Genomic DNA, 25,454 nt, shown 5'->3' with positions numbered 1-25,454 from the left:
AAAATATACAAAGATATAAACTGAAGCTATAAAACTGATATAATAAGATGTAACAATTATAATAGCTATAACTGATATAATAAGATATTAACAGATATAAGAATAAACTGATATAAGATATAAACAATTATAATAAGAATAAACTGATATAATAAGATATAAACAGATATAAGATATAAAAATATACAAAGATATAAACTGAAGATATAAAGTGATATAATAGGTATTAACAGATATAAGATATTAAACAGATATAATAAGATCTAAACAGATATACGATATAAAAATATACAAAGATATAAACTGAAGATATAAAGTGATATACTAGGATATTAACAGATATAAGAATTAACAGATATAAGTATAAACTGATATTATGAGATATAAACAGATATAATAAGATATAAAATATACAAAGATATAAACTGAAGATATAAAGTGATATAATAGGATATAACAATAAGATATAAAAATATACATAGACTATAAACTGAAGCTATAAACTGATATAATAAGATATAAACAATATAATATGATATAAACTGATATAATAAGATATAAAACAGATATAATAAGATATAATAATATACAAAGATATAAACTGAAGATATAAAGTGATATAATAGGATATTAACAGATATAAGTATAAACAAATATAATAAGAAATAAAAATATACAAGATATAAACTGAAGCTATAAACTGATATAATAAGATGTAAACAGATATAATAAGATATAAACTGATATAATAAGATATAAACATATAAGATATTAACAGATATAAGATATAAACTGATATAATAAGATATAAACAAATATAATAAGATATTCTCCATTTTAATAGTAGAAGTCTTCCTATGAATTCGCCCAAAATTCAGGATTGTTTAAAAAGTGTCAGTAACCTCTTTTCTGTCATTGCAGTTACAGAGACATGGTTGAGGGATGAGCACATGGACTTGGTCCGGCTCGATGGTTATGGTCTTTTTGTTGTAAATAGGATGAATAAAGGGGCGGTGGCGTGGCACTTTATGTCAGTTTAGTTATCAGTGTGAAAATTGTTAATGATATTCCCTTTGACAATGTCATGGAATGTGTCTCAGTGGAAATTAAATGTGAAAATTCAAAAAAACATAATCATAAGTTGTATTTACAGAGCTCCTGGATCAAACACAAATATTTATGTGGATAAACTGACATGTATGTACAACAACTTTAAAAATAATAAGCTTTTGTTTATTTGTGGCAGACTTCAATATGGATCTCCTCAACCTCATAGTCACATATGATGAATTTATTAATTCTGTATTTGTATGGGCTGTATCCAGTAATACTCATCCAATCTAGGTTAACTAGGAATTCATCAACACTTATTGACAATGTATTGACCAAACATTACTGTGGGAAACATAATGGGTGGACTTCTCATAGTGACATCAGTGACCAGCTGCCTGTTTTTGTTGCTTTCAATCATTAGTCGATACAAATTGACCATATTACATTACAAACTTCACAAGAAATAACAGAGGAAACTATGAAAGCTTAGGACGGATTTAAGACAGCAAAATTGGAGTGAGGATGTAGATCAATCTTACAATCATTCATTTCTATTATTTTCAATGTATAATGATAGACATTGCCCTTGTGTGTGAAAAGATGGAAAAGAAGCTAAGCAAAGATAAACCTTGGATCACTAAGGGACTTCAGAATGCATGTAAAAGAAACATTTTTGTACAAGCAGTTTTTAAAATCTAGAACAACTGAAGCCGAGATACGATAGACATATAAAACAAATAACATACATTATGTGATTCGTGTAAAAGGCAGTATTATAGTGATTTACTGGAAAATTTAAATGAATATAAAGAGTACTTGGAGGTTTTTTAAATGAAATCATAAATAAAACAAAAGTTGTCAAAGAATATCCTGCCTATTTTTATCAAATACTGACACAATTGTTAAAGAAAACAAAGCTATAGCAGATCATTTTAATGGTTATTTGTTAACGTGGCTAAATAAATTATGGCTTCATTTTGGTAAAACTAGGTGTATCATTATTTGGGAATAAATCAGGAACTTAAGGAAAAATCTATTATTACACAATATTGAAATTGAAATTGTAGCAGATACAAAATTTCTTGGTGTTCATATTGACGATTGTCATGCCCCGCCCAGTTTCAAGGCTTCAGCCCTTAGTTTTATCCTCTTTATTTGGTTCTGTTCCTTTTGCCCCAGCCTTGTTTTATTAATTGCCTTCTTCGTCATGTGTTTATTCTATGTTCTATTTTACTTTGGCACGTTCTTCCCTTGATCAGCTTTTACAAGCCGAGTCAGACGTGGTCCACTCTTTTTCCAGAACTGAAGAACATACAATCTCATTTTAAGCAGGGCCAGGTTCTCCATGCATCGAAGATCCAATTGAGTTTTTGTTTGAATCGGACATCACCGCTGCCTGTTCAACCGCACCTCAGTACATAACAATTTTGGACGCAGCCTGGTGCGCATCAGTGCAAAAACCCGGCCTCACCATCTCAGCCGGTGGAAACCAGGATCACAGCCACGCTCAGCACCCATTCTGGCCCTTCACAGGCACCACCTAAGCCTGCGCCACGTAAGACTCATGTGGATTCCACACGCCCACCACGGGCCAAAGCGGAGCCGGTCTCCACTGTTTTGACGCCATCAGCGCGTTGGCACCTGGAAGCCCCAACCACGCTCACGTCTTGGACTTCCTCATGCCCGACTTCTCAGCATCTCCGTGAAATGACACGGCTGTTCCAAGCCTACCACCTGTACCAGCCCTTCGTAAGCCTCGTGTAACCTGTGCCACGAAAGACCATGCGCTCCGTGTGCCAGCGGCTGAACCAGTCTCCACGCTAGCGGCATCTGCGGCACCAGCGGCTGAACCACTTCCACGCGCACCGCGCCGCGGCTGCTGAACCAGTCTCCGCACCTGTGGCACCTCCAGCCGAACCAGTCTCCGCGTGCAATGCGCCAGCGGCTGAAGCAGTCTCCGCGCTAGCGGCACATGCGGCGCCTCCAGCCAAACCAGTCTCCACGCGCAATGCGCCAGTGGCTGAACCAGTCTCCGCGCTAGCGGCACCTCCAGCCGAACCAGTTTCCGCGCGCCCCGCGCCAGCGGCTGAACCAGACTCCGCGCACAGCCGCGCCAGCGGCTGAACCAGACTCCGCGTGCACCGCGCCAGCAGCTGAACCAGACTCCGCGCCAGCGGCGCCTATGGCTGAACCTGTCTCCGCGCCAGCGGCGCCTGCAGCACCTGCGACCGGACCAGTCTCTGAGCACACTGCTTCTGTGGCACCAGCCGCCGGACTGGCCTCAGCACACATTGCTTTTGCGTCACTTGGTGGGTTAACCTCAGAGCATGCCGCGCCGCAGGCCAGTCTCGATGCCTGATGGTGCGTCGATCGTACACACGCTGTTGGAACCTTCCTCTCCTGAGCCTCCTTGTCCTGCTCCAACTTTACTGTCGCTCAGAAGACGACGCCCGAGGACACAAACGGAGGGCGGTTAGTGACTTTTCATTTGAACCTCTGTTTTTTACGGGTTATTTTGTGCTTTCTTTATGTGCCTCATTGAATATCTGTTCAAAGCCCCACGCCCACTCCTGGGGTGGGCCATGAATGACCATGACACACAATTATTGAAGGTCCTGACTTTGATACTCGATATAAATAATTGTGTTCCTAGGGGATCACTCCAGGGTTTGGTTGTGGTTTCTGGAAAGTAATTCACCCAACATCTGTCCTCTCTCTGGTCCCATGATTACATCGATTAATCCCTATTACCCACAGAGTTTTTGCAGTTCATTCGGCTCTCTGAGAAGCACAGGTTATTCTGGTTGATTCTTGTGTTGGTCTGCTCTTGGTTTTTGTTTTCTGTCTGCATTACAGCTCATGAGTGTGGTTCTTTGGGGTTCTCTTTTTTATGGTTTTGTTCAAATACATTATTCTGCATATTGACTGTGCTTTTTGGTCTCTTTTAGTTATTTCCTTAGGGTGTTATGCATATATCTGAATATCATGTGTTTTGGAATCTTACGTTGGTTTGATCTGGTCTGGTAGCGGGGATGTTGAGGCACTTTATTTTTCTTTATATGGGCTGTTCGGCATGGTGCTTCTCCTTATTGCCCAGTGCTTCTCCATTCTGTGGGACTCTTCCTTAGGAGGTTGGTTGCTCCACTTGGTGTTTTTGGGTACTGCATCACAAATCTGGCCCAGAGGGTTCTCTGCACCGCCCTAGGGGTCAGTTCGTCCCATAATCACACTTCTGAGTGTCCTTGCTTGATGTTACATTCCAGGTCCACCCTCCTGACCCAGTTAGTTGATCACGACCCGCCTGTTTTCTGGGCTCTGTCGGCCATCCCTTGGGGGCGTCCTGTTTTTTTGGCCCTGTTTATGGCTGTCCTGCCTCTGTGTGCACCACCGTACTGGGCCCACCGGCCGCCCACCCAGTGTCGGGTTGTTTTGGGCGGGTGCCCTGGGGCAACCGCTTGGGGGAGGGGTATTGTCATGCCCCGCCCAGTTCCAGGCTTCACCCTTATTTTTCCTCTTTAGTTGTTCTATTCCTTTTGCCCCAGCCTTGTTTTATAATTGCTTCTTCTCATGTGTTTATTCGATGTTCTATTTTGCTTTGGCACATTCTTCTTTGTACTTTTATACTTCAGCCATGGGCCAGGTTCCGTTCTAGTTTTGTTCTATCAGTCTGTGTTTTCATGGTTATCTTTAGTTATGGTTTGCCTATTTTTGCTGCTCTCATGTCTGTAATATGTAGTACTGTGATGCCAGGTTTTGTTACACTTAGTTTCTGTTTTTTCTTTTAGTTTTGTCTGTCTGTTCCACTTGGTTTTGTCACAGTGTGTTATCATCTTCTGGTTTGCTTTTCAGTCCTGATCAATGTTAGATTCCTGTTCATGTTTTTCTTTGTATGGCTCTAGTTTGTCTTGTCTGTAATCTCGTCACCGCTCACTTGCACCTGCCTTCATTCTCTCTTTGTCTGCACTTCGCTCACGTCTCTAAGTTGTCATGTCCAGTTTCATTGTTATCACAGTCTCTTTCTGATCACTGCACCTCTCATGTCCTGCACCTGCACTTTGTCATCACTGTTGGCCAGCCCCATTCATCTGTCATTTACTTGCCCATTTGTCACTGCTTTCTGCATCTCTTTTGGCTCTTAGTTGTCACCTGACCACCCCCCTTCCAGGCCCTTTCCTCCTCCACGTGCACCTCATTATCTTATTACACCTGTTCTGATGTATAACTGCTTCAGTTCACTTCTCTCTGCTCGTTTGTTGAGATTCTCTCACTTACCAGCACTTCTCTCGCCTCCCGCTCAGTCTGTCAACGATAGATTAAGCTGGAAAACACATATTAACTATGTTAATCTAAGAATTCAAAAGCCATTGCAATTCTGTGTAAAGTCCAGACTTCCTCACCCAACATGCATTAACCAATTTATATCAGGCATTATTATCACTTTACCGGGCGTCGCTAGCTGGTATCGTAGATTTACGCGATGCTATCTGGCTATACCCGCCCGCTGTGTGGTAACAAATGATGTTCATAGCGCGCGCAGCCCAGAAACTGTCTACAGAGGGGGGAAAAAAAAACTGTCCGCAGAGGTAAAGATGAAGAAGGCGAGATGATTTTGAACAGCACTAAAGCAGAGCCAGCTTGATAGGACGCACTGCCGAATTTGGAGAGCAGCACGCCGCCAGGTGACACGACAAAAGTTAAGTGAGCCAAGGTTTTATGTACCGTTACGTGTTATGTATCTCAGTAAAAAGTGATAATATGCAAATACATGCTTTTGGAGGGCGGTAGCATTTTCTGAGTCCCTCCATTCACGCCCAGTCGCACTCGAGGCGAATATCTGTCACGTTGTGCGACTGGGCGTGAACGTCGGGCCTCTGAAAATGGATACCGCCCTCCAAAGCATGTTATTGTATTATTACTTGTTCCATATATGAACATATTGTGTCGAAGTTTGGGGTAATACATATAGAAACTAATACTAAACCAGTTTTTCTGTTTCAAAAGAAAGCTACGTATAAGAATTATCAGTAATAAACCATATCGTGAGCCAACAAATTCGTTATTTGCTTGTCTGCAGATTTAAAATTCTGGGACTTGGTTGATTATATTTACAATACAGATTCTCTCCATTCTCTACATGTCCAGAATCTAGTAAAATGAGGGATTCCAGCTACAGTTGAGAGGAACATTATTATTTGAGAAATTGAAGATCCGGTACAACTGCTCATTGTGTTTCCATCAGGTGTTGTTAATATTTGGAATACCTTGGCCTGATAAGTATAAAATGTTTGCTTTTTGTTTGTTGTTATTCGTGCTGTGAAAATTATGAACAAACTGTTAAATCTGATACACGATCCAGACTGATTGACATGGTAACGGTCTGATATAGGAAAATATCAGAGTAGAAATCAGCCAATCAGAGTGCGCATAGCATCATAGCCATATGATTAAAACAGTGTGAGTCAGGTATCATCGGTATATTTTATGCGCAAAATAGTTTGTGGGGGAAAAAGACAAAAGTCAGGTTCCAAGGTCTGTTAAAAACTGTTTCAAATCCTGATCCAGAACATTCTGAACCTGTTGTTTAAATCATAAATTAAATATGTAGTTAACTGTCTAATGTTTTAGCCAGATAATCCAGGACCAGGGTCTCGCTAAAACCAAAATGTTAACTTATCAGTTGACTACATTTCCCAACATGCCCCAAGCCACAACAAATCTTTACAGAGTGTTTTTTTTGTTAACATAGATTTAAAATGTGCAGATTGATAAAGTAGTTAAGACTAGAGTGCCTTTATTGAGAGAACGGCGTCAACTCAGAACACAGCGCCATTTTGGTTCCAACTCGCTCTGAACTACTGAATGAACCTTTATGTTTCACATTTTTAAAATCTTTTAACCACAAACAGAAACACATCCAGGTCCAGGTGCTATCAAAATATATAAAAATAGTTAAGATATCAAATTTATAAGTTATGATGATTTATTTAATTATTTAAAGCCTGATTTATGCGTCTGCAGCTCTGTAACTCTGTGTCATACAACGACGTGTGTGACAGTTTTAAAGTTCTCTGTCTCTGGATTTGCTTTATTCTGGACTAATTTGACCCTCAACAAGTTTTTCTTTCTACAATCATCACCTCCAAATCAAAGGGAAGCTGAACATTTCCTCTTTTACTGACTTTGTGCTGTAAATGTGATGAGGACTTTTCTGATCCGTTATCAGCGTGTAAACTGTAAAACTGTTAAAATATGAAGCAGTGAAAGCAGCAAAGTGTCAAATCACAGCCTTTTGCTGCGTCTGATTTAACAGGTTTCACGTCAGGCTGCAGGTCCGAGTCTGAACACGGTGTGAAAAAATAAACGGTTGGACTTTTAATAACGTAAATGTCTCCGGTCCCACATGTAAGGGGTTTAATGGAAATACATTGTGATTGGACGAGACATTTTATCAGATGTGAGTGAAAAATCTGTTATATACGATGTTTATTCCATGGAAAACAATACAAAAACTTTAGGACTTTTTTGTCTGGTGACTGTGAATATTTGGTTTATATGATGATGGTTTAGGTGAGTTTTACTGGACATGGGACTGAACAATAAATTGACCTCTCAAAGCTTTGATGATGAAGTCGCTTCCATCCCACACGCTGACTTTATTTTACCAAATGTTTCTTCTGTTCAGATCTGAAGTGAATCTGTACATCTTGAAGCCCTTGTTGTGTCTATTTGTGCCTCCAAACGAACAACAACCCGACATTTTCCAGAGAATAAATGAATAAAATAGCTGATTACATACAGACACATTAACAGTCAACACTGTTTGGAACCAAGATGGCTCCGGAGTCACGTGACCTGTTTTTGTTTTTTTCAACTCGTCATGGTCCCCACTCTCTCTATTTCAGCACTCTAGTACTTGTCCCCACTCTCTCTGTCTCGGCACTCTAGTTACTTGTCCCCACTCTCTCTATCTCGACACTCTAGTTACTTGTCCCCACTCTCTCTGTCTCGACACTCTAGTTACTTGTCCCCACTCTCTGTCTCGGCACTCTAGTTACTTCTCCCCCTCTCTCTCTCTGTCTCGGCACTCTAGTTACTTCTCCCCACTCTCTCTGTCTCGGCACTCTAGTTACTTGTCGCCACTCTCTCTATCTCGACACTCTAGTTACTTGTCACCACTCTCTCTATCTCGGCACTCTAGTTACTTGTCCCCACTCTCTCTGTCTCGGCACTCTAGTTACTTCTCCCCACTCTCTCTATCTCGACACTCTAGTTACTTGTCCCCACTCTCTCTGTCTCGGCACTCTAGTTACTTCTCCCCACTCTCTCTATCTCGACACTCTAGTTACTTGTCCCCACTCTCTCTGTCTCGGCACTCTAGTTACTTGTCACCGCTCTCTCTATCTCGGCACTCTAGTTACTTGTCACCACTCTCTCTATCTCGGCACTCTAGTTACTTGTCCCCACTCTCTCTGTCTCGGCACTCTAGTTACTTGTCGCCACTCTCTCTGTCTCGGCACTCTAGTTACTTGTCACCACTCTCTCTATCTCGGCACTCTAGTTACTTGTCGCCACTCTCTCTATCTTGGCAATGTAGTTACTTGTCGCCACTCTCTCTATCTCGGCACTCTAGTTACTTGTCGCCACTCTCTATCTTGGCAATGTAGTTACTTGTCGCCACTCTCTCTATCTCGGCACTCTAGTTACTTGTCCCCACTCTCTCTATCTCGGCACTCTAGTTTACTTGTCGCCACTCTCTCTATCGCGGCACTCTAGTTACTTGTCCCCACTCTCTCTGTCTCGGCACTCTAGTTACTTGTCACCACTCTCTCTATCTCGGCACTCTAGTTACTTGTCACCACTCTCTCTGTCTCGGCACTCTAGTTACTTGTCCCCACTCTCTCTGTCTCGGCACTCTAGTTACTTCTCCCCACTCTCTCTATCTCGACACTCTAGTTACTTGTCCCCACTCTCTCTCTGTCTCGGCACTCTAGTTACTTGTCACCGCTCTCTCTATCTCGGCACTCTAGTTACTTGTCACCACTCTCTCTATCTCGGCACTCTAGTTACTTGTCCCCACTCTCTCTGTCTCGGCACTCTAGTTACTTGTCGCCACTCTCTCTGTCTCGGCACTCTAGTTACTTGTCACCACTCTCTCTATCTCGGCACTCTAGTTACTTGTCGCCACTCTCTCTATCTTGGCAATGTAGTTACTTGTCGCCACTCTCTCTATCTCGGCACTCTAGTTACTTGTCGCCACTCTCTCTATCTTGGCAATGTAGTTACTTGTCGCCACTCTCTCTATCTCGGCACTCTAGTTACTTGTCCCCACTCTCTCTATCTCGGCACTCTAGTTACTTGTCGCCACTCTCTCTATCTCGGCACTCTAGTTACTTGTCCCCACTCTCTCTGTCTCGGCACTCTAGTTACTTGTCACCACTCTCTCTATCTCGGCACTCTAGTTACTTGTCACCACTCTCTCTGTCTCGGCACTCTAGTTACTTGTCCCCGCTCTCTCTGTCTCGGCACTCTAGTTACTTGTCGCCACTCTCTCTATCTCGGCACTCTATTTACTTGTCCCCACTCTCTCTGTCTCGGCACTCTAGTTACTTGTCGCCACTCTCTCTATCTCGGCACTCTAGTTACTTGTCACCACTCTCTCTGTCTCGGCACTCTAGTTACTTGCCGCCACTCTCTCTATCTCCGCACTCTAGTTACTTGTCCCCACTCTCTCTGTCTCGGCACTCTAGTTACTTGTCCCCACTCTCTCTGTCTCGGCACTCTAGTTACTTCTCCCCACTCTCTCTATCTCAACACTCTAGTTACTTGTCCCCACTCTCTCTGTCTCGGCACTCTAGTTACTTCTCCCCACTCTCTCTATCTCGACACTCTAGTTACTTGTCCCCACTCTCTCTGTCTCGGCACTCTAGTTACTTGTCCCCACTCTCTCTGTCTCGGCACTCTAGTTACTTGCCGCCACTCTCTCTGTCTCCGCACTCTAGTTACTTGTCGCCACTCTATCTATCTCGGCACTCTATTTACTTGTCGCCACTCTCTCTATCTCGGCACTCTAGTTACTTGCCACGACTCTCTCTATCTCGGCACTCTATTTACTTGTCGCCACTCTCTCTATCTCGGCACTCTATTTACTTGTCGCCACTCTCTCTATCTCGGCACTCTAGTTACTTGTCCCCCACTCTATCTCGGCACTCTAGTTACTTGCCACCACTCTCTCTATCTCGGCACTCTATTTACTTGTCGCCACTCTCTCTATCTCGGCACTCTAGTTACTTGTCGCCACTCTCTCTATCTCGGCACTCTATTTACTTGTCGCCACTCTCTCTATCTCGGCACTCTAGTTACTTGTCCCCCACTCTATCTCGGCACTCTAGTTACTTGCCACCACTCTCTCTATCTCGGCACTCTAGTTACTTGCCACCACTCTCTCTATCTCGGCACTCTAGTTACTTGCCGCCACTCTCTCTATCTCGGCACTCTAGTTACTTGTCGCCACTCTCTCTATCTCGGCACTCTAGTTACTTGCCGCCACTCTCTCTATCTCCGCACTCTAGTTACTTGTCCCCACTCTCTCTGTCTCGGCACTCTAGTTACTTGTCGCCACTCTATCTCGGCACTCTATTTACTTGTCGCCACTCTCTCTATCTCCGCACTCTAGTTACTTGTCCCCTACTCTATCTCGGCACTCTAGTTACTTGCCGCCACTCTCTCTATCTCGGCACTCTAGTTACTTGCCGCCACTCTCTCTATCTCGGCACTCTAGTTACTTGTCGCCACTCTCTCTGTCTCGGCACTCTAGTTACTTGCCGCCACTCTCTCTATCTCGGCACTCTAGTTACTTGTCGCCACTCTCTCTGTCTCGGCACTCTAGTTACTTGTCGCCACTCTCTCTGTCTCGGCACTCTAGTTACTTGTCGCCACTCTCTCTGTCTCGGCACTCTAGTTACTTGTCGCCACTCTATCTCGGCACTCTAGTTACTTGTCGCCACTCTCTCTATCTCGGCACTCTAGTTACTTGTCCCCCACTCTATCTCGGCACTCTAGTTACTTGCCACCACTCTCTCTATCTCGGCACTCTAGTTACTTGCCACCACTCTCTCTATCTCGGCACTCTAGTTACTTGCCGCCACCTCTCTATCTCGGCACTCTAGTTACTTGTCGCCACTCTCTCTATCTCGGCACTCTAGTTACTTGCCGCCACTCTCTCTATCTCCGCACTCTAGTTACTTGTCCCCACTCTCTCTGTCTCGGCACTCTAGTTACTTGTCCCCACTCTCTCTGTCTCGGCACTCTAGTTACTTGTCCCCACTCTCTCTATCTCGGCACTCTAGTTACTTGTCGCCACTCTCTCTGTCTCGGCACTCTAGTTACTTGTCGCCACTCTCTCTGTCTCGGCACTCTAGTTACTTGTCGCCACTCTATCTCGGCACTCTAGTTACTTGTCGCCACTCTCTCTGTCTCGGCACTCTAGTTACTTGTTGCCACTCTCTCTGTCTCGGCACTCTAGTTACTTGTCGCCACTCTCTCTGTCTCGGCACTCTAGTTACTTGTCGCCACTCTCTCTGTCTCGGCACTCTAGTTACTTGTCCCCACTCTCTCTATCTCGGCACTCTAGTTACTTGTCGCCACTCTCTCTGTCTCGGCACTCTAGTTACTTGTCGCCACTCTCTCTGTCTCGGCACTCTAGTACTTGTCGCCACTCTCTCTGTCTCGGCACTCTAGTTACTTGTCGCCACTCTCTGTCTCGGCACTCTAGTTACTTGTCGCCACTCTCTCTGTCTCGGCACTCTAGTTACTTGTCGCCACTCTCTCTATCTCGGCACTCTAGTTACTTGTCGCCACTCTCTCTGTCTCGGCACTCTAGTTACTTGTCGCCACTCTCTCTGTCTCGGCACTCTAGTTACTTGTCGCCACTCTCTCTGTCTCGGCACTCTAGTTACTTGTCGCCACTCTCTCTGTCTCGGCACTCTAGTTACTTGTCGCCACTCTCTCTGTCTCGGCACTCTAGTTACTTGTCGCCACTCTCTCTATCTCGGCACTCTAGTTACTTGTCGCCACTCTCTCTATCTCGGCACTCTAGTTACTTGTCGCCACTCTCTCTGTCTCGGCACTCTAGTTACTTGTCGCCACTCTCTCTGTCTCGGCACTCTAGTTACTTGTCGCCACTCTCTCTGTCTCGGCACTCTAGTTACTTGTCGCCACTCTCTCTATCTCGGCACTCTAGTTACTCGAGCTCTTCCTCCAAAACATGTGTCAAAAAAATCTGTTAATCGTTACACTGAACCACAAACAGGCACCGGGTTCTGTTTGGAGACGTCACGCCCTAAAACACTTTGGGATTCAAAGGTTGTCGGTTCAATCCTTTGACCACAGAACCCGCTGGTACCAAGTCCTTGTCCACTCGATCTCACCCCCCAGTTAGACTAAATGAGTCTTCTGCTTATTCCATGAAAAATCTGTGTAATTGATCCCTGTGGTATTGATTGATTGATGTGGTATTGATAATTGATTGCTGTGGTATTGATTGATTGATGTGGTATTGGTTATTGATCTCTGTGGTATTGATGAGATTGCTGTGGTATTGATAATTGATTGCTGTGGTATTGATTATTTATCACTCTTGTATTGATAAATGATCACTGTGGTATTGATTGATCTCTGGTGTTCGTTATTCATTGCAGTGGTATTGATAATTGATTACTGTGGTATTGGTGATTTATTGCTGTGGTATTGATTCTTGATTGCTCTGGTATTGATTATTGATTGCTGTGGTATTGGCTGTTGATCGCTGTAGTATTGATGAAATTGCTGTGTTATTGATTATTGATTGCTCTGGTATTGATTGTTGATTGCTGTGGTATTGGTGATTTATTGCTGTGGTATTGATGAGATTGCTGTGGTATTGATTGTTAATCACTGTGGTATTGATTCCTGATTGCTGTGGTATTGATAATTGATTGCTGTGGTGTTGGCTATTGATCACTGTAGTATTGATGAAATCACTGTGGTATTGATTATTGATTGCTCTGGTATTGATTGTTGATTGCTGTGGTATTGATAATTGATTGCTGTGGTATTGGCTATTGATCACTGTAGTATTGATGAAATCGCTGTGGTATTGATTGTTGATTGCTGTGGTATTGATTATTTATCACTCTTGTATTGATAAATGATCACTGTAGTATTGATTGATCTCTGTGGTGTTTGTTATTCATTGCAGTGGTATTGATTATTGATTGCTGTAGTATTGATGAGATCGCAGTGGTATTGGTGATTTATTGCTGTGGTATTGATTCTTGATTGCTCTGGTATTGATTATTGATTGCTGTGGTATTGGCTATTGATTGCTGTAGTATTGATGAAATTGCTGTGGTATTGATTATTGATCGCTCTGGTTATTATTGCTCTGGTATTGATGCATGGAACTGGGGGTGCTGTACATTAGATTTTTGTGAACCAAGATCAGGATCTCAGCATGTTTGGAGAATGTGAGTCTGTGTGGGCCCAGAGGTACTGGCCCCCCCCCCCCCCCCCCCGAATACTTTGTTTCCTTCCACGCCTGTTTTCACTCACTCATATGATTTTTTTTTTCTTTTATTATTGGTTTTTGTTGTTTACTGTTTCAGTTGGACTTGTTTACTTTCTTCCTGTCTATCATTTAAGAGCCAGCACAGTGCCCCCTGAAGGCTGGCACAGGTTAGAGTGAACAGTCTGAGAAACCACAGCTCTGATTCCTGTTGGTTAGTCCTCATCCCAGGCCAGCTGGACCCAGGTCCATCCCTGGACTCTGGATGGTTTTTATGTAGATCGTGTAGTTTTGGTGAATCACACGTGACAGAGTTAATGGATTAATTAACAACATCACCAATGATAATCATCTCAGCCAGTGTTACTGACCGAACTGTCCCCCTTAAAAATCAGTCCCCGCCCCGCCTTCACTGCACGTGTCATTTCAGAGCATCTGCAGCGATTCACCAATTATCGTCTCGTTTCTGCTTCAAACTGACTTTAGAATGATTTAAGAGGTTTTATTTTGTCATCTGATGGTTCATAATCACATTAATCCCTTTGATCGCTTTGGGTGTAGAGAGTGGGACTCAGAGAGTGGGACACAGACGTGTGGCTGTGGCCAGTGCTTAATTTGTAAAGTGGGACGTCCCGGAGCGCAGAGGATGGGTGACTCCGGTGCAGAAAAAAAAGAAGGGTTGGGGGGGGGGGGGGGCGAACAACGCTGTGCGCCACACCGAAAATAAACTGGGCATGTATTGTAGGCCTAATAACACTAGTCACACCAAATCCGGACAGAGTAGAAATTCCTGTTTAATGATGTACAGTGGTCCCTCGTTTATCGCGGGAGTTACGTTCTAAAAATAACCCGCGATAAATGAAATCCGCGAAGTAACCAGCACTATTTTTTACAGTTATTATAGATGTTTTAAGGCTGTAAAAGCCCTCACTACACACTTTTCTCAAACAGGCATTAACATTTTCTGACTTTTCTCTCTTGTGTAAACACTTTTTCTTCTGTGCGAGAAGATTATAAACAGACACACACAGAACTCTCCCTTCACTTACTGCCTCCGGGGATATGGATGCGGGACCCGCAAAGAATCCAAGTCCTCTCTCGGTGGCCACGGAGCTCTGTGGCTACGGTCAACATCCAGATCAAAACAGCGAGCGTAGCCTCTGGACATGGTGCCAGATTTGACGCAATTCCGCACAGCAGACAGGAGTGCGGCGGTGTGATTGGCAGTGAGAGCAATCGCGGTGATTTTATTTTTTTATATTTTGTTAGTCAAGAGAGGTGGCGGATCACCGGATCCAGTATAAATAGCTGGCGGAGCCAACGTCCGAGGCTTGCTCCCCCTCAAATTAAGCCCTGGCTGTGGTGCTCTGATCGCTTCCTCTGTGTTTTACGATGAAATAATGCTGAATTTATGTGGAAATGATTGTTGTAGAAAAGCTTCAGATATCTGTGGCTGAGACAGATGATGACTGGAGGCAGTTTGAAGCAGAAACGAGGTGATAATCAGTGAACTGCTGCGGTGAAGGCAGGCAGACCAATTTTAGAGGGGACTGTTCGGGCGGCGACACCGGTCCTGAACCAGGACCACCGCGTCCCACACGTGTGAGCTGTTGGGGTGACAGCTGTGACCTCTGACATCTTGCTGCCGGGTCAGACTCAGCGTATGGAAAGATGTCCTTTCCAAGCAGAAAAGGATTCTGGGAAGGTTCCTCATTCCTGATTCATTAATGGACTTTGGACTCCCTCAGGACTCAGTGAAACTCTAATGGCTTTCTCTCCTCTGATGTCCTCCATTAGCTTGGCTCAGCTGGCAGCCAATAGGAGCCCGGTGCTGTTTCCATCACAGTGACATCACAGAGAGCAGCTCAGACACATCACGCGTTTCCGTGTCCGAACCCACCCTGAACCCTGTGAGCCGAGTGGGCGGAGTCACTTTTGACTCCGCACAGCAGGTTTTTAAATAAACAGTCAGTACTTTAAAACAGTTTCAATTCATATTCTGGAGTTTGTCCGTTTGAATGAATCATTTCACTCATCAATCGATTAGTGCGGCTGTCGGAAAACCTAATGGGCGATTTACCAGATTGAATTTGATTTAATTCAAATCGATTTAACAGATAAATGATGGATGAAGCTCACAGACAATAAACATACAGAATAACAGTAAACATACAAAATAACAATAACAACAAACATGCCAAATAACAATAAACATGCAGAAAAACAATAAACAACAAACATACAATAAAATAACAATAAAAATGCAGAATGACAACAAACAAACATGCAGAACAACAATAAATATGCAAAATAACAATAAATATACAGAATAACATTAAATATGCAGAATAACAATAAATATACAGAATAACAATAAATATACAGAATAACAATAAATATGCAAAATAACAATAAATATACAGAATAACATTAAATATGCAGAATAACAATAAATATACAGAATAACAATAAATATGCAAAATAACAATAAATATACAGAATAACATTAAATATGCAGAATAACAATAAACAACAAACATACAATAAAATAACAATAAAAATGCAGAATGACAACAAATAAATATACAGAATAACATTAAATATGCAGAATAACAATAAACATACAAAATAATAACAAATAAATGTTCAGCACAACAACAAATAAACATGCGACATGATGACAAGTAAATGTGCAATGCAACAATAAATCAAAGTGCTGCACAATGGAATCTGCTGAGTCATCAAGAAAACAGAGACGTGAACTTGTCCACGGGTTGGACAAAGTTTTAGGAAGTAGTGGAGTTGCATCTTATCCCCCCTTTTTTTTTTTTAGTGCAAGATTTCAATCTTTAGTAGTATAAGCGCACGGCGCATCTGGTTCCACTGCTACTGAATACATGTGCTGCCCTGAAGCTGAATAAAGACGTGATTCATCATAAAGACTTGATTCATCTTCACGGCTTCCTGAGACTTTGTCCACATCGTCTCAGTGCTTCAGTTTTTCTTCTCACGATGACCCTGCAGGTTAAGTGAAGCTGGTTCTCCTTTATGGTGCCTCTTGTGTCAAAGTGAACCTCTGATTTTACAGTCGTGATGGAACTTCCTCAGTAAAATATTTTCCTCTGTGGCCGCCTGTTTTTATTTATTTTTTATTACTTTTATTGTGAAACACTTTCAGGAAATGAGTCATCAGTGGTAGCTTCATGTGTGCTTCCTGCACTCTTAGACAGCAGACACACGTTTCAGTCATTCGGGCCTGCAGACTGGGTTGTGATGTCACTTCTTGTGTTGTCAACAAAAGAAATTGTTTTCAGCTGTTTGTGATCTGGTTGTGGTATTTTTGAAGAACGTGTTTCCTGATAAATGGCAGTGGTACTACTTCCTGGAGCTGATGATGAGGGGTGTGGCCACCGTTACCCTGTGACCTGGGTTCAGTTTATTGGTGCTGTACGCAGGAATCGAACCGTCGACAGCCCGCCGTCTCGCCTCAGTGTTCACTCTAAAAGTGTTTGATGACTCTTGTCGTCCCACAGGCCTCAGCGTGGTACTGCCCATGTGACCTTGGCTCTGGTGACAAGGTCAGAAGTGAAAGGTCATGATGACAACTGTGGCCACTGAGTTTGACCACATGGAGCTGCAGCAGCACTACAGCAGCAATGACACGGTCAACAACCGCTGGGACGACGACTGGGACAACGAGAACAGCTCGGCCCGCCTCTTTGAGCGTTCCCGGATCAAAGCCCTCGCAGGTAGGACCGCCTCCCTAACAGGTGACGGGCCACAGACTGTGGACAAACCGGACCAATCAACTAATCAAAACAAATGTGGCCGTCTGAGCACTGCCCGACTCCACCCAACTCCCCGCTGACCCATGAATGGGAACAGGGGTGGAGCATGGGCAACATGCCCACTTATAATAAAGTACCAAGCTAGCATAGGCCAACAAGCCCTAAAGCAGGTTTAACGATTAAATGACACATGTTTGGGGAGTGGGCGGCGGCTTTAACAACACTTAGCATAGGTACGGGCAGTAGTCGTGTGTGTGTGTGTGTGTGTGTGTGTGTGTGTGTGTGTGTGTGTGTGTGTGTCTGTCTGTCTCTCTGTGTGTGGTTTAGTGTGTGTGTTTGTGGTTTTGTGTCTGTGTCTGTCCGTGTGTGGTTTTGTGTGTGTGTGTGCGCGCGTGATTTTTGTGTGTGTGTCTATCTGTCTCTGTGTGTGGTTTAGTGTGTGTGTTTGTGGTTTTGTGTGTGTGTGTGTGTGCGTGGTTTTGTGTGTGTGTCTATCTGTCTCTGTGTGTGGTTTAGTGTGTGTGTTTGTGGTTTTGTGCCTGTGTCTGTCCGTGTGTGTGGTTTAGTGTGTGTGTTTGTGGTTTTGTGTGTCTGTCTGTCTGTCTCTCTGTGTGTGGTTTAGTGTGTGTGTTTGTGGTTTTGTTTGTGTGTCTGTCTCTGTATGTTAGGTTTTTGTGTGTGTGTTTCTGTCTGTTTGTGGTTTTGTGTCTGTGTCTATCTGTCTCTGTGTGTGGTTTAGTGTGTGTGTTTGTGGTTTTGTGCCTCTGTCTGTCTGTCTCTCTGTGTGTGGTTTAGTGTGTGTGTGTTTGTAGTTTTGTGTGTCTGTCTGTCTGTCTCTCTGTGTGTGGTTTAGCGTGTGTGTGTTTGTAGTTTTGTGTGTCTGTCTGTCTGTCTCTCTGTGTGTGGTTTAGTGTTTGTAGTTTTGTGTGTCTGTCTGTCTCTGTCTCTCTGTGTGGTTTAGTGTGTGTGTGTTTGTGGTTTTGTGTGTGTGTCTGTCTCTCTCTGTGTGGTTTAGTGTGTGTGTTTGTAGTTTAGTGTGTGTGTGACTGTGTGTGTGGTTTAGTGTGTGTGTGTGTCTGTGTGTGTGTTTTTTTTGTGTGTGTGTTTGTGGTTTTGTTTGTGTGTCTGTCTCTGTATGTTTGGTTTCTGTCTGTTTGTGGTTTTGTGTCTGTGTCTATCTGTCTCTGTGTGTGGTTTAGTGTGTGTGTTTGTGGTTTTGTGTCTGTCCGTGTGTGGTTTTGTGTGTCTGTCTGTCTGTCTCTCTGTGTGTGGTTTAGTGTGTGTGTTTGTGGTTTGTGTGTGTGTCTGTCTGTCTCTCTGTGTGTGGTTTAGTGTATGTGTTTGTAGTTTTGTGTGTGTGGGTGACTGTGTGGGTGGTTTAGTGTGTGTGGTTTTGTGTGTGTTGTTTAGTGTGTGTGTGTGTGTGTGGTTTTGTGTGTGTTTGTGGTTTTGGTCTGTCTCTCTGTGTGTGTATTTGTGGTTTTGTTTGTGTGTCTGTCTCTGTATGTTTGGTTTTTGTGTGTGTGTTTCTGTCTGTTTATGGTTTTGTGTGTCTGTCTGTCTGTCTGTGTTTGTGGTTTTGTTTGTGTGTGTGTGTTTTTGGTTTGTTGTTTGTGTGTTTGTGGTTTTTTTGTGTTTGTCTGTGTGTGTGTGATTTTGTGTGTCTGTGGTTTTGTGTTTGTGTGTGTGTGTTTGTGGTGTTGTGTGTCTGTCTGTCTCTGTGTGTTTGGTTTTGTGTGTCTGTCTGTCTCTGTTTGTTTGTGGTTTTGTGTGTGTGTGTGTCTATCTGTGTGTTTGGTTTTGTGTGTGTGTTTGTAGTTTTCTGTGTGTGTCTGTCTGTGTTTGTGGTTTTTTGTTTGTGTGTTTGTGGTTTTGTGTTTGTATCTGTCTCTGTCTGTGTGTGTGGTTTTGTGTGTCTGTCTGTCTGTATCCGTGTTTGTGGTTTTGTGTTTCTGTGTGTTTGTGGTTTTGTGTTTGTGTCTGTCTGTCTGTGTTTGTAGTTTTGACTTTGTGTGTGTGTTTGTGGTTTTGTGTTTGTGTGTGTGTGTTTGTGGTGTTGTGTGTCTGTCTGTCTCTGTGTGTTTGTGGTTTTGTGTTTGTGTGTGTGTGTTTGTGGTGTTGTGTGTCTGTCTGTCTCTGTGTGTTTGTGGTTTTGTGTGTATGTCTGTCTGTCTGTGTTTGTGGTTTTGTGTGTGTGTGTGTGTGTTTGTGGTTTTGTGTGTGTGTGTTTGTAGTTTTGTGTGTGTGTGTGTGTCTGTCTATCTGTGTTTGTGGTTTTTTATTGTTTGTGCGGTTTTGTGGTTTTTTTTGTTTGTGTGTGTTTGTGGTTTGTTTGTTTGTGGTTTTGTGGTTGTCTGTCTGTTTGTGGTTTTGTGTTTGTGTGTGTGTTTGTGGTTTGTTGTTTGTGTGTTTGTGGTTTTGTGTTTGTCTCTTGTCTGTCTCTGTGTGTGTGATTTTGTGTGTCTGTCTGTCTCTGTGGTTTTGTGTGTGTCTATCTGTGTGTTTGGTTTTGTGTGTGTGTTTGTAGTTTTCTGTGGGTGTCTGTCTGTGTTTGTGGTTTTTTGTTTGTGTGTGTTTGTGGTTTTGTGTTTGTGGTTTTGTGTGTGTGTCTGTCTGTGTGGTTTTTTGTTTGTGTGTGTGTTTGTGGTTTTGTGTTTGTATCTGTCTGTCTCTGTGTGTGTGGTTTTGTGTGTCTGTCTGTCTGTCTCCGTGTTTGTGGTTTTGTGTTTGTGTGTGTTTGTGGTTTTGTGTTTGTGTCTGTCTGTCTGTGTTTGTAGTTTTGACTTTGTGTGTGTGTTTGTAGTTTTGTGTCTGTCTGTCTCTGTGTTTGTGGTTTTGTGTGTGTCTCTGTCTGTCTCTGCGTGTTTGGTTTTGTGTGTGTGTGTTTGTAGTTTTGTGTGTATGTCTGTCTGTCTGTGTTTGTGGTTTTGTGGTTTGTGTGTGTTTGTGGTTTTGTGGTTTGTGTGTGTTTGTGGTTTGGTGTGTCTGTGTCGCTGTGTGTTTGTGGTTTTGTGTGTGTCTCTGTCTGTGTTTGTGGTTTTGTGTGTGTGTGTGTTTGTAGTTTTGTGTGTGTGTCTGTCTGTGTTTGTGGTTTTTTTGTTTGTGTGTTTTTGTGGTTTTGTTTTTTTCTTTTTTGTGTTTGTGGTTTTGTGGTTTGTTTGTTTGTGTCTGTGTTTGTGGTTTTGTGTGTCTGTCTGTCTGTGTTTGTAGTTTGTGTTTGTGTTTGTGTGTCTGTCTGGTTTTGTGTGTCTGTCTGTCTGGTTTTGTGTGTCTGTCTGTCTGTGTTTGTGGTGTTGTGTGTCTGTCTGTCTCTGTGTGGTTTTGTGGTTTTGTGTGTGTGTCTCTGTCTGTCTCTGCGTGTTTGGTTTTGTGTGTGTGTGTGTGTGTTTGTAGTTTGTGTGTGTGTGTGTTTGTGGTTTTGTGTGTGTGTGTTTGTAGTTTTGTGTGTGTGTGTGTGTCTGTCTATCTGTGTTTGTGGTTTTTTATTGTTTGTGCGGTTTTGTGGTTTGTTTGTGTGTGTGTGTGTTTGTGGTTTTGTGTGTGTGTGTTTGTAGTTTTGTGTGTGTGTGTGTGTGTCTATCTGTGTTTGTGGTTTTTTATTGTTTGTGCGGTTTTGTGGTTTGTTTGTTTGTGTGTGTGTTTCTGGTTTTGTGGTTTGTTTGTGGTTTTGTGTGTGTTTGTGGTTTTGTGTTTGTGTGTGTGTGTTTGTGGTTTGTTGTTTGTGTGTTTGTGGTTTTGTGTTTGTCTCTTGTCTGTCTCTGTGTGTGACTTTGTGTGTCTGTCTGTCTCTGTTTGTGGTTTTGTGTGTGTCTATCTGTGTGTTTGGTTTTGTGTGTGTGTTTGTAGTTTTCTGTGGGTGTCTGTCTGTGTTTGTGGTTTTTTGTTTGTGTGTGTTTGTGGTTTTGTGTTTGTGGTTTTGTGTGTGTGTCTGTCTGTGTGGTTTTTTGTTTGTGTTTGTGGTTTTGTGTCTGTCTGTCTCTGTGTTTGTAGTTTTGACTTTGTGTGTGTGTTTGTGGTTTTGTGTCTGTCTGTCTCTGTGTTTGTGGTTTTGTGTGTCTGTCTGTCTGTCTCCGTGTTTGTGGTTTTGTGTTTGTGTGTGTTTGTGGTTTTGTGTTTGTGTCTGTCTGTCTGTGTTTGTAGTTTTGACTTTGTGTGTGTGTTTGTGGTTTTGTGTCTGTCTGTCTCTGTGTTTGTAGTTTTGACTTTGTGTGTGTGTTTGTGGTTTTGTGTCTGTCTGTCTCTGTGTTTGTGGTTTTGTGTGTGTCTCTGTCTCTGCGTGTTTGGTTTTGTGTGTGTGTGTTTGTAGTTTTGTGTGTATATCTGTCTGTGTTTGTGGTTTTGTGGTTTGTGTGTGTTTGTGGTTTTGTGGTTTGTGTGTGTTTGTGGTTTGGTGTGTCTGTGTCGCTGTGTGTTTGTGGTTTTGTGTGTGTGTGTTTGTAGTTTTGTGTGTGTGTCTGTCTGTGTTTGTGGTTTTTTTGTTTGTGTGTTTTTGTGGTTTTGTTTTTTTCTTTTGTTTGTGTTTGTGGTTTTGTGGTTGGTTTGTTTGTTTGTGTCTGTGTTTGTAGTTTTGTGTTTGTGTGTGTTTGTGGTTTTGTGTGTCTGTCTGTCTGTGGTTTTGTGTGTCTGTCTGTGTTTGTGGTTTTATGTGTGTGTCTGTCTGTGTGTGGTTTTATGTGTGTATCTGTCTGTGTTTGTGGTTTTGTGTGTGTCTGTCTGTCTGTGTGGTTTTTTTTTTGTGTGTGTTTGTGGTTTTGTGTTTGTATCTGTCTGTGTGGTTTTGTGTGTCTGTCTGTCTGTCTCTATGTTTGTGGTTTTGTGTTTGTGTGTGTTTGTGGTTTTGTGTATGTGTCTGTCTGTCTTTGTTTGTAGTTTTGACTTTGTGTGTTTGTGGTTTTGTGTTTGTGTGTGTGTTTGTGGTGTTGTGTGCGTGTGTGTGTCTGTCTCTGCGTGTTTGGTTTTGTGTGTGTGTGTTTGTAGTTTTGTGTGTATGTCTGTCTGTCTGTGTTTGTGGTTTTGTGGTTTGTGTGGTTTTGTGGTTTTGTGGTTTGTGTGTGTTTGTGGTTTTGTGTGTGTGTGTTTGTAGTTTTGTGTGTGTGTCTGTCTGTGTTTGTGTTTTTTTTGTTTGTGTGTTTTTGTGGTTTTGTTTTTTTCTTTTGTTTGTGTTTGTGGTTTTGTGGTTTGTTTGTTTGTGTCTGTGTTTGTAGTTTTGTGTTTGTGTGTGTTTGTGGTTTTGTGTGTCTGTCTGTCTGTGGTTTTGTGTGTCTGTCTGTCTGTGTTTGTGGTTTTATGTGTGTGTCTGTCTGTTTGTGGTTTTGTGTGTGTCTGTCTGTCTGTGTGGTTTTTTGTTTGTGTGTGTTTGTGGTTTTGTGTTTGTATCTGTCTGTGTGGTTTTGTGTGTCTGTCTGTCTGTCTCTGTGTTTGTGGTTTTGTGTTTGTGTGTGTTTGTGGTTTTGTGTATGTGTCTGTCTGTCTTTGTAGTTTTGACTTTGTGTGTTTGTGGTTTTGTGTTTGTGTGTGTGTTTGTGGTGTTGTGTGCGTGTGTGTGTCTGTCTGTCTATGCGTGTTTGGTTTTGTGTGTGTGTGTATGTGTGTGTAGTTTTGTGTGTATGGCTGTCTGTCTGTGTTTGTGGTTTTTTGTTTGTGTGTGTCTGTCTCTGTGTGTTTGTGGTTTTGTGTGTCTGTCTGTCTCTGTGTGTTTGGTTTTTGTGTGTGTGTGTTTGTAGTTTTGTGTGTGTGTCTGTCTGTGTTTGTGGTTTTTTGTTCGTGTGTTTTTGTGTTTTTTTTGTTTGTGCGTTTGTGGTTTGTTTGTAGTTTTGTGTTTGTGTCTGTGTTTGTCGTTTTGTGTGTCTGTCTCTGTGTGTTTGTAGTTTTGTGTGTCTGTCTGTCTGTGTATGTAGTTTTGTGTTTGTGTGTGTTTGTGGTCTTGTGTGTGTGTCTGTCCCTGTTTGTGGTTTTGTGTGTCTGTCTGTCTGTGTTTGTCATTTTGTGTGTGTGTGTGTGTGTGTATGTGCACCGTGCACAGGATGTTTGTCTGCTGGTCAGGAATGTGAGCGTAGAACAATTCAGGGAAACGCCCTCTGACCTCTGCACACCGTGGTGACATCATTCTGTAGCTGTGATGCTATTGGCTGATTTATTGTCAGATTAATCAGTAATAATGATTTCTGTTTGCCTGATTTCCCTGAACATTAACAATGTATTTGGGATTTCATTAAAGATTTATTTGTGTATTAATTCAGTGAATGTTAACATTTGAATTTTAAATGTTTTTAAATTCTTCATGGGGGGGGGGAGTTTCCACTTCCCTGTGCGGCTTGAGAGATGGGTGGGGCTTGTATGTGTGGGCGGGGTTTGTGTGTGTGGCATGTCTGAATGTGGAGGGAAGACGAACACAATAAGCAGTCGGACCTGCAGCCGCAGAACAGAACGAGCAGTGCCGATGCCTTGCTTCTTGTCCCGGGCAGTCCTGGTTTCATGCAGACATGGCACGACCTTTGACCTCTGTCTTTCTTTTTGGGATTTTACTCTGAAGACAGATCCAGTTGGAGCCTTGATTTGTCTTTGTGTGTTTGAATGAACTTGTTGGATTTTTCCAGGACTCGTGCTTGACGTTTTGATTTTGTGTCCAAAATCGAGCCACAGATTATAAATTTCTTTAAATTTTATAAATTTATAAAATGCAGAGATTCTCTTCAGACTGTCTGTAGACATGACCTGGATCTGATCCAGAACAGTGGGTCCTCACAGGTTTGAACTTTGACATCAGACCACGTTTTTATTAATGGAGGTGACATCGATGTCAGGGGATTTGTCCCAGGTCCACTTCAGCTATAACCCGCTGGAGGGACGGTTCAAGCAGCTGCAAGGTGAGCCCGAACAAACCCGACCAGACCTAACAAGACACCCACAACAAACTGACTGGAACAAACCTGACCCGGGACAAACCTGACCTGGGACAAGCCCGACCAGACCTAACAAGACACCCACAACAAACTGACTGGAGCAAACCTGACCCGGGACAAACCTGACCTAGGACAAACTCGACCAGACCTAACAAGACACCCACAACAAACTGACTGGAACAAACCTGACCCGGGACAAACCTGACCTGGGACAAGCCCGACCAGACCTAACAAGACACCCACAACAAACTGACTGGAGCAAACCTGACCCGGGACAAACCTGACCTAGGACAAACTCGACCACACCTAACAAGACACCCACAACAAACTGACTGGAACAAACCTGACCTGGGACAAACCTGACCTGGGACAAACCCGACCAGACCTAACAAGACACCCACAACAAACTGACTGGAGCAAACCTGACCCGGGACAAACCTGACCCGGGACAAACCTGACCTGGGACAAACCCGACCAGACCTAACAAGACACCCACAACAAACTGACTGGAGCAAACCTGACCCAGGACAAACCTGACCTGGGACAAACCCGACCAGACCTAACAAGACACCCACAACAAACTGACTGGAGCAAACCTGGCCCGGGACAAACCTGACCTGGGACAAACCCGACCAGACCTAACAAGACACCCACAACAAACTGACTGGAACAAAACTGACCCGGGACAAACCTGACCTGGGACAAACCCGACCAGACCTAACAAGACACCCACAACAAACTGACTGGAGCAAACCTGACCCGGGACAAACCTGACCTGGGACAAACCCGACCAGACCTAACAAGACACCCACAACAAACTGACTGGAACAAACCTGACCCGGGACAAACCTGACCCGGGACAAACCTGACCTGGGACAAACCCGACCAGACCTAACAAGACACCCACAACAAACTGACTGGAACAAACCTGACCCGGGACAAACCTGACCTGGGACAAACCCGACCAGACCTAACAAGAAACCTGGAACAAACCTGACTGGAACAAACCTGACCCAGGACAAACCTGACCTGGGACAAACCCGACCAGACCTAACACACCCACAACAAACCTGACCCGGGACAAACCTGACCTGAGACAAACGTGATCAGACCTAACAAGACACCCACAACAAACCTGACTGGAACAAACCTGACCTGGGACAAACCCGA

The 25,454-nt window shown here is 43.3% G+C and overlaps 1 protein-coding gene across 1 annotated transcript in view; it reads left to right on the top strand.

Moving 5' to 3' along the window:
• Positions 1-25,454, top strand: part of LOC117525724 (spectrin beta chain, non-erythrocytic 1) — a 141,468-nt gene that overhangs the window by 2,052 nt on the left and 113,962 nt on the right. The window contains exon 2 of the mRNA XM_034187651.1: positions 17,128-17,343. Coding sequence (XP_034043542.1) covers positions 17,190-17,343 — 154 coding nt within the window. The 5' untranslated portion in view covers positions 17,128-17,189. The remainder of the gene's footprint in view (positions 1-17,127; positions 17,344-25,454) is intronic.

Source organism: Thalassophryne amazonica, chromosome 15 (assembly GCF_902500255.1).
Source record: "Thalassophryne amazonica chromosome 15, fThaAma1.1, whole genome shotgun sequence".
NCBI classification, from domain to species: Eukaryota; Metazoa; Chordata; class Actinopteri; order Batrachoidiformes; family Batrachoididae; genus Thalassophryne; species Thalassophryne amazonica.
The sequence above is the reverse complement of the archived record's forward strand: the minus strand, read 5'-3'. Positions and strand labels throughout refer to the sequence as shown.